Source organism: Merops nubicus, unplaced genomic scaffold (genome assembly GCF_000691845.1).
Source record: "Merops nubicus isolate BGI_N331 unplaced genomic scaffold, ASM69184v1 scaffold12556, whole genome shotgun sequence".
Taxonomy (NCBI): domain Eukaryota; kingdom Metazoa; phylum Chordata; class Aves; order Coraciiformes; family Meropidae; genus Merops; species Merops nubicus.
The window spans coordinates 27780-40153 of record NW_008614394.1 but is presented as its reverse complement, the minus strand read 5'-3'; the positions used below and the strand labels follow the sequence as shown (position 1 = coordinate 40153).

At 39.3% G+C, this 12374-nt stretch overlaps 1 protein-coding gene across 1 annotated transcript in view; it reads right to left on the bottom strand.

Annotated features, from left to right (window-relative positions):
* Positions 1-3210: 3210 nt before the first annotated feature.
* Positions 3211-12374, bottom strand: part of MTMR10 (myotubularin related protein 10) — a 30999-nt gene continuing 21835 nt past the window's right edge. The window contains exons 6-15 of the mRNA XM_008942215.1: positions 10504-10678; positions 9966-10053; positions 9718-9806; positions 8646-8776; positions 8452-8521; positions 8197-8267; positions 7176-7345; positions 5664-5834; positions 4566-4748; positions 3211-4031 (exon numbers count right to left, since the gene is read on the bottom strand). Coding sequence (XP_008940463.1) covers positions 3432-4031; positions 4566-4748; positions 5664-5834; positions 7176-7345; positions 8197-8267; positions 8452-8521; positions 8646-8776; positions 9718-9806; positions 9966-10053; positions 10504-10678 — 1748 coding nt within the window. The 3' untranslated portion in view covers positions 3211-3431. The remainder of the gene's footprint in view (positions 4032-4565; positions 4749-5663; positions 5835-7175; positions 7346-8196; positions 8268-8451; positions 8522-8645; positions 8777-9717; positions 9807-9965; positions 10054-10503; positions 10679-12374) is intronic.

Below are 12374 nucleotides of genomic sequence, written 5' to 3'. Positions count from 1 at the left end.
TCTTCGATACATGGCAGTAAATGGTGAACGAAGTTGTACTACCAAGGTCACGACAATGAACTCTTACCTCGCAGTCACTGCTGACCCTGGAGGTACTCTTTTAACCATAGCAGCCAGCACATCGTATTTCCCCCTGTGTGGTTTACAATGTAGTACAGAACTCATAACAGCCAGTAACAGCCAAAATAGTGCAGGTTTTCAAGAAACAGACCAAAAAAAATACAAGGTTCTTGTTAGTTTTTCTACTCTTGCAACACCAAAATGGCATTAACAGTATCTTGTTTTAAAGGTGAACAGAAATTAAGGTTTGAAAATGTGTACATATATACACACACACACACATATATACACACTTTATGTCAGTATTCTGTACATAGAAGTTAAAGATATGTGCTCACACCCCAAAATTGCTTTAGAGAGTTATTAAAGATGTTCAGAGCACTCCCTACTAACTATTGATAAGGCAACTGTGCAGAGTGGAGAATATTTTAAAATTAACGTTTAGTAACTGTCAAAAAAAATGAGAAAGATTAAGATGTTTAACTTGAGAGGCAGAAAGGAGGTGAATAGGCACACCCGGGCGCAGACAGACAGGCAGCAGTTGTTCGGGCTCCCCAGAAGACAAGGCCCCTGCCTTGCCTAACAGGGGTGGCTCCCCCTCCTCCCTGCAGGAGGTGCCCCAGTTCTCCTTGCCCACACCCATCAGCTCTGCTTGCCTAACTCCCCTGTTAGGACTGTGAGAAATTTCCTTTTACGGAATATCTATTTTGGCAAATAGATATTTAGACATGTTTTGTTTATTATAAAGGCATATTATTTTTAACCCACTCCCATGCTATATATATAAAATACAAAGACCCTCTCCAGTATCTGTACACATCTTAAAACTGAAATGTAAAAATGTCTGAAATCTCCTTATAAAAGACAATCCTGTTTAAATATAGTACCCATTTTTTTCCCCCAAAGGGTACTAGACTAAACCTTTTCTTTACTCCACCAGCTGCCTGGGTGGAATACTTTATTTACACATTTTTGGTACCTTTAAACCAAAAAAATTATGCTTTCAAGGGAAAAAGAAAAAAGAAAAAGACAATAGTTTTACCTGCAAATTTGAAAAGGAAAAAAAAAAGGTACCAAAAGACACTAAGCACACAGGTCGAGGTCTTTCATGTCAAGTATCAGGCCAGGTAAAGCAGGAAGCTAATGGGAAAAAAAAAATAAAATCACAAAATCAAACTAAATAAAGACACAAATAATGGTTTTAAGAGGTTAGATGACTACTCCAGCAAGCTTGTAAATAAACACAAGTAGTTTGTGGACCACGTAACATGCTCAGACCCTCCTGCAGCATCATCAGGCAACTGAGGTGAATACAGGTCTCTGCTGCTCCCAGCCAGCTGGCCAGAGCTACTGGGCACCGTGCCGGAAGGCGCCGCTGTGCGGCCGCACGCCCCCGCGCACTCGGCCTCTTTGCATACAGACAGGTGTTAGGGATTTGGTTAGCTAACAAAGGAAGTGCAGCCCCCCCCCACCTCACCTGTACAACGGAACTGCCCCCACTTACCCCACAAACCACAGTGCAAGACAGCAGCATACCAGTGCCCCTAACAGCTTGGTAGGTTGAGTAACTTGGAAAAAACGGGGTCCTGCATTGCACTGGACTTTTCTAGCACGAAGCTTGCACCTAAGAAGGCCACTCCAGATGTATAGTCTCCAAAATAAATACTGAGCAATGTTAGACATGCAAATACCAGTTTGGTTTCACAAATGAAAAGCTCCAAATCCCATCTATCCCTCCCTGACTTTTTTTAAACTTTCATATACTGTGTAGTATGATCACACAGCTTCCTCCCCCCTCAAATAACCAAGAATAGCTTCTCAATCACCCTATAAGGCCTTTGGTGCCTTCACTTGTGAGCTGGCACCTGAATAGAGGCTCTATGTTGGTTGAATAGCATTTGTGTTTTACACAGAAATCAGCTAATACAAAATAGAGGCTCACTGTTAAGAGAAGGCAGCCGACAGAAGCCTATGAGAATGAGACATCACTCCCTGTCCACCCTCCCAGAATACTTTCCTCTCTTGCTTTTCTCTCTGTGAAACTTGAGGCTTTTTCTGGCCCAGCACCCAGGGGAGGGGTATAATTTAAAAGGTTTTAGAGCAAAGAGGAGGCTGCTGCATTAGTCAGAGGGGAGGCTGTTGGATTTCTATCCCTCAAGGAGCGTTTGTCCATTGCACAGTCCACACGAGCATGCATGTGTGCACAAAGAAGTCAGCCCTAACCCTTCTTCTTCCAGCACCTACTTAAAAGTCACAACAGCACCAGTGCCCCTCGGGGGTTTGGCCGCTTGGAGCGTGTCCTTTCTGGAACCCAGTGGGGATTAAGTATGAATTATTAAGTATGAATTCTGCTGAACGCTGCTTCATCCTACAACAGGATGAGGAGAGGCTCAGCAGGATCCGTGCAGGGATACAATGCTGAATATCTGAGGTGCCTATACAACAAAGTGGGGCTCTCGTGAGACTCACAGAAAAGCTTCATCTTGAAGAGGAAGAAGCTGCTGTTTCTTGAGCTGGCACCTGTTATTTCCAGAAATGGGGAGGGGGCCGCGGGGATGGAGCAAGAATTTCCCATAACCATCTACTGTAAAAAGGAGTCAGGGGGGAAGCTAGTCAGCTGCATTAGAGTAATCCTGCTACTGTCTCTTCCCACTTAAAGGCACTTCTAAAGTTACTACAATACCATATATACAGTAAATGTTTTAAGGTTAACAGTGCATTGTCCTGAAATTGATTCTTATAAATCTAAAGCCAAGCTCATGACAAAGAGCAGAGATCTGAATTAATGAATATATTTTGGGGAGAGAAAGGAAAGGGAGCAACTCTCTCCCCCCCCCCCCCCCCCCCACACACACACACTGCAGTGACACACATGTAGGGTGATCAAGTCACATTGGCATGTACGTATGTATGTAAATCTTCTCCCTGAAGAGGTGATCTGATAAAATAGTTTGTTCCCAGATTTCAGCTGTCAGTTTGTCTCCACTGCATGTAACTACTTGGATTTGCCAAGCTGTTCTGACAAGAGTCACTTCAGTCACTATAGGGAAAAAGATATTTCAAGCAGAATCCTCATCAATGACCACATCAAGCCTTTCAATTAGCTAATGAAATGCTCCGTCGCATATGAGCCAAACCACAAAAATACGGAAGGAATCGGGACCAGAAGCCCCAGCGGATGAAAACTACCAAAGACAAAATTGTGCGATTTGAAGCACGACTCACTTTGCTTTTAAATATTTGTGCAAAACTTACGTAATGTTGTATATAAAAATTACTACAGCTTTCAATGCTGCATTTAGCAGTGTTAACTTAGAAAAGACAAAGTGATACACCGTATTCTCCCCACACCTTTAAACTGTCACGTGACGTTAGTCTTCATTTGCAAGTGTCTCGGTGGATAGCCAGATTTTGGCACCACTTAAAAATTTGCTTAAGGGTGTTCCCAGAATGCTCCGTCTGCACAGGTTCCCTACAGGAGAAAATGGGAACGAGGAGGAGAGAAAGTCTGGGGCCCCAGAGGTGTCATTTAAACTCTTTGCTCTGAAGTACAGCCTGCTTTGATCCAGTTCCGAGCAGTTGCCTTGCAAAGAAGAGTTGCTTTTGTACTGCCGAAGATTCCGGTTTAATATGTCTACTTCATCTGCCAGCAAAGAAACTTTATGGAAAGCAGTGATGAAGCCACCACGAGTAATCTGGGCCTCAGGAACCCAGCGAAAGTAGCAGAGTTTCCACAGTTTTATTTGTGTTCCAGAGATGTGGGGTAGAATGACGCCGTGCAAATCAACAGGCTTTGCAAACCAGTCTCTGAAGTACTGCTCCATACTGTTGCTCTGACTCTCTGTCTGCTGTAAAAAGTCCGGTTTCAGTTTTAGTATCAGAGAGTTTCTTCTTGGAAGGAACTCTTGCTCACTGATGATTCCGTTTTTTAATGCCGGGGGGACACCTCGCAATGTGGAGCTGTAGTTTTTCTGCAGGAAATAAATACTGGTAATTTTCTAGTTTTACACTCGCCTGAGTAGCAGATTTTCCTGAGCTGCTAGGATTGCAAATGACGCAACCTTGAAACGGTTCTGAACTTGTAAGTCGCTGCTGCACGGCTCGCAGGGCAAACAGTGTGGCCACCTGTGGCCTTTATAAAGAAATACATATATTTGCTAGACTTCCTAAAGCAATGAAGGATTTAATTCATCAGTACTCACTGGAAAAACTGACAGCCCTGATGGAAAAAAGTGGCACGTCATCACCTTTCCACAGGTGAAACAATGCAAATGGTGACAGCGAGCTCAGCCGCATCAGAAAATGTCCTAGAACACAAGGCTCGACAATTTACATCTTTACTTCTACAGAAAATAATTTCTTCAGGCTGGGAAGCCAAGGGAATTAACACTCCTACTGCTAAATGGAGGGTGTAAAACACGATTTAACCATACATTTTTAAGCACGAGCACTTTGTGGTTAAGCACCGAAACGGTCCATTCACAGACAGACAGCACTATAGTTACCTTTGAGCGTTTAAAAGTTTTCACTGCTCCGTTTTGTACACATGGTGCACTCTTTCCAATATATAAAGGGTTGTGAAAGAGCAGGCGATCCCTGCTTGTAAACTGAAGAGACCAGTCCCAAACACAAGGAAATCTGAGGCCTTTCTCATCACCCAGCTGAATATTTTTGCTTATGGCAAATTCCTGCAAGAAGTTAATATTTAGGCTTACTAAAAATCAAAGATTATATGCTTTTTCACAGATCTTAATTATAAACCAGTGCATAACTATTGGGCAAAAAAGAGCAGGGATGTAATTTAGAGGTGGCTGCAGACGAAAGTGGCAGAGCAGCAGGACAGTCTGCTGCTGGAGAAACAGCTGTGCCCTCTTCAACACCTGAGCAGTGCAGAGGCGCGACCAATGCTTCCGTAGCAAAAATTACTCTTCAGTAATATTGTTTGTTTACTCTTAACCCCCTCCAACTGGTATTTTGAGAATATACTAATGGTCCCTCAATGCTCTACTACTTTGTAAGGTAGCTACCTACAACTTTAAAGAGAAAATACTTAAAGTGATTAAATTCTACTTTTATCAGCCACCAAATGCTTTCTATGCAGTTCTGATAAGATCCAGTTTTCAAAAACAACTTTTAAGTGTTCTGTTTTCTAAACACCTTCATTGTGCATTGCTATTTGAAATCTACACAGTCTTTTCCAACTTTTTCAACTATTAAAAAAATTATGTTAAGAGACTCCCAAGTTTGCCTGAAGTGTGAAGTTCTATTTATTGCCTGTTGTTCTACTTCATCAGTTCCAGATATAAATCTGTTTTCCAAGAGGACTACAAATAATAATGTACAGTGACGATGATTTTCTAGAAAAAAAAAAAAATAAAAATGAAAAATTCAATCGATTTTCTTCTTAAATAGTCACTGTCTATGTAGAAGATCACCTGAAAGGACATTCTGATCATATGGAATATTTTGCCACAAAGAGGGTGTGACATATTGGAAAGGTATGAGCAATACATTTAACTGAGTTGATGTTATTTCCAGAGGGGCATGCTGAAGTCTCTCAAATAAGAAATAAGGGAAAAGGAAGTGTAACACTCCATACTCACAGTGCTCTCCTTTACCCGCTGATGAGGACAGTTGAAGAGGAAGGTGCCGAACAGTGAGATACGTGTACTGTCGCACAGTATGGTCAAGTACACTTCAGAAAACTCAAAGGCTGCTGGGTATTGCTCCAGCAGCTGCCAAACACAGTCGAGAAACATCAAGAACAAAGGAGACTGGGAAAAGAGAGAGAATCGTTAGATTTAACATAAGGTCTTCGGGTGTCGTTCCAATTTCTTTGCAGTTGGTACTCCACTAGGGTATTTAGCTATACCTCTGGTATGTTCCTCAACAGGGTAAACTATCTGGAGTATTGCATAATTTTTTTATGATTTTACGCAACTGTAATACCCTGTATTCCTGTTTAGCCACTTTCACAAGTAACTGTGTCAACTGGCTTTCTCAGGGTTACCTTTCTGCAGCTCTCCCTTCTCTTTAAGAAGCTAGTCAGTTCTTTCCTGGGCTCTCCTCATACTCATGTAGCTGCAAAAATGTTTTCTGCCACCTTGTACATCCCTCATAGTTTCTAAGTCAGTGCTTATATGAGCCTTCCTTATTATTTTACCTTTTTTTTCCACGATATATATAATTCCTTCTTGTTTGAAATGACTGGAGTGCTTATGATTCAGCCACGTGAACTTCTTGCTACACTTTCTAGCTCTTTCCAGGCGCCCAAGAATGGCAAAAGTATAAACTATCAGTATTATATATAGCTTCAGAAATACTTTAATCTTCCCAATTTCAATCTTCTATATATCCTTTCTTAGGGTCAAAATATCTTTCTCGTTATTTCTCTCATGGTATTTCAGTTTCTTCATCCTTTCACGCATTTTCTCTGCTTAGTGCTCAGTGTCAACTCTGTTCTCTGGGGATATTGCTTTCCCATTACTCCTGGGCATTGTCCATGAAAAAGGCTGCTAACCTCAAGTCCTCTCTTTTTCCAACTGCAATTACAAGTCTCTCCTTTGCAGTGAAAGGGCCAAATAGATTAGCTGGAAATACTGAAAACCAAGCACTGTGCTACCCTCTATTGAACTGTTTGGCAGCTGCGTACCCGTTCATAAAGCTGCAGTGTTTCTCTATCAGCTCATTACTTTTCAAAGTACTGTGTACTGATATGACTTTGCATTTAAAAAAACAAGGTTGAAAACAGATACCCTCGGTAAAATAAACAAAACAACCAAGCCTTCCAAATCCACTCCTAATGCCCTTTTACTTTAATTTACAATGTGGGCTGTGCTAGCATTTGTAACAATGGCACCTTTCCATGTGTAACAGTGAAGCAACACAAAGCCCAGCAACATCTGATGGCACCCCTTGGTTCACTGATTCTCCTGTGGCTACAGAGGATAAAGAAAACACATCACTATCCTGGACAAAGACTCATACTCCCTGACATTACTCTCCTGACACCTGAAAGTATTAAAAAATATTTTTACTTTTAGATTTCTGTGTGAATAAATGTTGAGGCTGACATTAACCGATAGTTATCACATACAAATACAATTCTTTTTTACCTCTTTGTCGGATCTCTTTAAGTGGTTACACCTGTCTAAAAACTGATATCCTGCCATGACCCATTCCTTCTGTATTAAGCTTTGAAATCCAACAATTGTTCGAAAATAGGGATCCAGCATGACTTGAATGAGAGACGCAGCAAGACAGCTCAGGTCCCGTCCCTCTTCCTCTGTGAATAACATACCGAACGTATGAAATGTGTAAGGTATAGCTGCACATATACAGAATTACATCTCAAAGAGCAAAAAGTAGCAAGTAGGCCTAGTGTTTTTCCTGGAATTTCTTTAAAAATATGCTGTTTGCTGCTGTAATTGTTCTCATTGTTTCTCTTTTTCTATAGTATAAGCCTATGTTTTAAAAAAAAAAAAAAGGTTCATGCAGTATGTAGCACAAAAAGTGCATGATCAAAAACAAGATATGTACCTAAATTCCTGGTATTTAAATCAAGATGTGCTGAGAAGGAGGATGTTCTTGTTGCTGGAAATTTTCAACATATTTTCCATATTACTCTGAACCATTTTTTCAAAGGCCATTACATGAGGAGAGGGGGTATACTAGCTGAACAGGTTTTTTAAAAATTACAGAACTAACAGAGTTTTGGATCTCAACAGGAGCAAGTTTTTTGGTGTCATCTTCTCCAGGAATATCTGCTTGCACTTAAATAACAGCAAGTTAGTGAAATACTTTTTTATATAGGAGCTCTGAATAAAACTTGTACTGGTTATGCAAAGAGTTATGCCCAATTAACACAGCACAAAAGTTCACCCTGAAGTTTTGATTCTATCATCATTATCAGAATAAAACTCAAAAAAAGTCTCAAAATGAAAAGTTACTTTGATGCTATGGACTATACTATAGTTCATATACATAACAAAATTATTTTCCTCTATTATTCCTCAAATTCCTGGAATATTTATAATTGATGGGGTTTACGTATAAAGATCACAGTTGACAGTGTCTAAATGTGTGTGCATTACCATACCAGTGCTAAGGATTTCAGCATAGTACATGTTGCATTACCTTGCAGAATTACAGAAACATGCTTACACTCCATCATATATACAAGCTCAGCAGAATGCTTAAGAAACGATCTAAACAGGAAAAAAAAAAAAAGTGATAGAACAGTTAATATAAAAGGTTTACACTCTAGAAGAGGAAAGTATTTGGGATATCTGTATTTACCTAACAGTGAATCCTTCAACTGATTCACTGCTCATTTACACTGGTGAAAGTTTTTCACATCTTGTTAACCATCCTTTTAATAATGGTACAAACCTAATATACTCCAGCCAGCGAGTATTTTCCAGTGAGGACAGCCACTTCTCTTCTGTTTCTTCAAAAGGCTCTGCAACAAGGAAAGGAATTACACTGCAGAACAACTTCAAATAGCTATTCCTGTTAGCCACATCTATTAGAATTTTTGTATTTCAGTAAAATAACCACCACAAAAGGAGGACAGTCCAGCATACCATTAACACACAGCTGTTTGAGTTTGATATGGGCAGCCTGGATTTCCTGGATGTTGGGGAGACACTTGTCCAGATCAGATTTGTAAACGTCACTTCTCAGGGGATGGCTTCGAGTTATCGCGTTACAAATCCTAAGTAAGGAAGAGGATCAGCCATTAGAATATTGGAAAGGAGAGAAACGGTCTTTCAAGGAACACGCCACAGTCTTTAATGGCAAACAACTTAAAGCCATATAAAACATGCACCTTAATTTTAAAAAAAAGTTTTCTACTTCATATCAGTAGATAAATTGCCCCTGCCACAAAGCTATTGACTCAAACATTTTTGCTATTTCTGGGTTACAAGACAAAAAAATGGAAACACTAGATCATTAAAACAATGTGCAATTTTTAATTTTCCACAATTTGTAGTGAGCCTTACCTATGCTAAATAAACCGAATATGTATCAAGTTTATAAAGACAGGAAATCCTGCAGGGTTTAAAATAAAACTCAGAGCTCCAGCCCAACACAAAATGCAAGTGCTTGTACTACTACAAAAAGTTACCCTACTAGTTCCACCAAAGAACAAAAAATCCCAAGCTAGCAAACTATGTATGCAAGGTTCTAAATGCCTTAATCTTTCATCAAGGTCACTAAATGGCAATTATTTCACAGAAATACTATGTGCCTTGTGGCACTGAGTCCACAGGACTGCATTTCCCAATGCCAAAAATAAAGTACATTTTATTGTGCCTTGCTGAAGCAGATAAGAAAATATCAGTACAGTAACACCAAGAGAAAAGATCAAGTCTGATCCCTCTTTCAATATATTCTGTCATCTGAATGACTGGCCACCTAAAAAATAAACAAGTCTTAAAATCTGAAAAATTATTCTGTATTCAAAACTGAAGTGTACCTTGAATAGAAATTGTGCCAGAACAATATCCAGGGAACATTTCACCAAAGCTACTGCACTATGACATTGTGAAGCAAGTATCCCCTTAATTACCAATTGCTGTTGTATGTTACACAGTGTCACCACTTGGATTATCCTACACATCCGACTAAAGACTAATGTAACTAATCATTTACCTTTGATCAATTCTTCTTTGCTGCAACACATCTTTAATGTTGGCCATTCTTACAAGGGCACTCCCATTAGGGTGGTTCCAGGACCATAACTAATGTGAGGGGGGAAAAAAAAAAAAAAAAAAAAAAAATAGCACATTAGTGTCACTCCATATGAATTTTTTTCTTAATGCTACACACAAAACTATATTCATTGGCACACTTGTCTTTAAGATTAATATTGTACAAGGATCAAGAGCAGGAACACTTACTGGCATTCGTCTCCCAATAAAAGAGTAGGAGTATAGCTTAAGGTCTTGATCTGCTAAGGAAGATGGAACCACAAAATATTCTGGAAGGCTTGGGAAAAAAACATGATACAAAAGGTTACTTTTCCTTATGTATTCTACCAGCTTTTTTCTTGTTGCAGTGCTGTCTTACCAACTCTGCTAAACAACATTGCACCAGTCCCCAAACCAGCAGTGCTAACTGGTGCTCCTGTATGGCTGCATCATCTCATATATCACTAGTACAGCTCAGATCTATTTGTTCAGAAAAACAAAATGCTTCCTCTGAAATGTGCATGTTTCTGAGGGAAGTACAAAAGCATGAAAGCAACATATGCCAAAATAGGACATCTCCTTTAATGGCAACACTTGCAGGATCTTTCAACTGAGGGCCCCTCCAGAGAGAGACACATTTGAGAGGTCAAAAGTGGTTAGGCAGGATGGAAACTTTGGTAGAGGAGACAGGAAAAGACAGTATAATTGCCTTGGTTTTTTTTCTACTTGCATTGTAAGAGAAACTTACCAAGTAGATATCATATAACCTTCATTGACTGAACAAACTCTCCACTCTGATGCACCTGTCCTTTTGATTTCTCTGTCCCAATCAGAGTAAGTTTCAAACAAAGGTGTCTGCTGACCACTGGCACTGCCGATGCCGCCGCCACCACCTCCTGGGTCTATTCCATTCACCTTCTTTGCTAGGAAAAGAAAATTCATCAATGCACATTTAAAATAAAAAAAAAAAAAAAAAAAAAAAAAAAAAGGGAAAAAACCACCAAACTCTTCACCTTCCTAATGACAAGAAAGAGCCACTAACATCAGGACTAACATTATCTATTTTTGTATTACAACAGATCAGTGATTTAATGACAGCTTGGTGATATATGAAGATGCAAATGTTTTTTTTCTTGCAGTTTCAACAAAGAAGTAACATAAAATGGGTATGTTGCACTGGTTGATGGGAAACAAGACATACTGACACTCAGGAATGAACGTTATCTTCAGTCACAGAGTTTCTTTCTCTTAACATGCCAAAGCTAGTAGTGTTTTAAAACCATGAACACTTTATAGGCTCCCCTTCAATCAGGTACCTTAAGAACAACGCAAAATAAAAATTGCACAATTTCAGCATCTTTAAAAGACTGCTGTACTAACTGCAAATAAAATAAAGGCCAGATTAAAGTGTGTGTGTGTGTATATATATATATATGTATTTGGGTTTCTATCCATACAAAATGATGGCCTACCATTTTGTGGCTAGGAACCAAGAAGACTATATAATCTGTTGTTAACTCAGAAGGATCTCTATTGCTGGTCATTTTTTAGGTGCCAAAGAGACAGTCAGCTGTTTCAAAAGGAGACTACATTTTGTTTCTTGATGCTTGGAAGTGTATTTCAGATGAAAGTGAAATAAACTGAGACTCAGGCCTATTAGCTCTCCCATGAAAGCTCCTAGCTTTAGAAGAAGTCTGTAAAGCTGTAAGTGCCTGCCCAAACAAAGCAGAATCCAGCACTGTGGCTCTACTGTCATCCTAGTGATTGTGTAGTTTTTACCTTCTGTATCTATCAACTTCATTCTTGCACCAGTACTTGAACTACTTATGTTTTTCAGAAGAAAACTAGACTAAAATCAGAATGTAGTTGTTCAAAGACAGAAATATGCTAATGATCAAAAAATATTATATTACTGTTCAAATAAATATAGCCTAGGAAAAAATGATGTACATACACAGCAGAGCAATGCTGGATCTTCATATTCCTCAAGAAGCTCAAAGACCATAATTTAACTTTTATTTTACTGGGACTAGCACAAATAGAATCTCATAAAACACTGTGCTGGAACTGTAAGAGCAAAGCCAAAGATCTTTGCTACAAACACCAAAGTTCACAACAACAACAACAAAAAAAACCAACCCAACCCAAATTTCTTTCAAACTCTCTTCTCCAGCAAATGCAGCAGAGCAGAACATCTATCGTCTGCCATTCTGGTCTGCTGCTCCAGAGGAACAACTCTTTTTTTTTTTTTTTTTTTTTACCCACCTTATGTAATTCTTCCACTAGGTATTTTTTCATACAGCAAACAGTGCTTTAAGGACAGAATAAAGGCAACTTTGCAACAAGCTAACATTTTGTTCACAATCCACTTTAACGTTTTATTGTAATTTTATCTGCAAATTGGCTTCCTCCCTAGTACTTTATAACACTAAAGTACATGGACCTTACTAACTGCCCAAGTTATATCAGGTAAGAAATTAGATGTGAATTACATATACAACATGATAACATGCACACTTGTTCTTGTGCATGCACAGGGCAGTCACATAGGCACCTGCATGAAAAAACCATGCATTTCTGTGCAAATTTGAAGGCCTTAGCTCATAACTCCACAACATT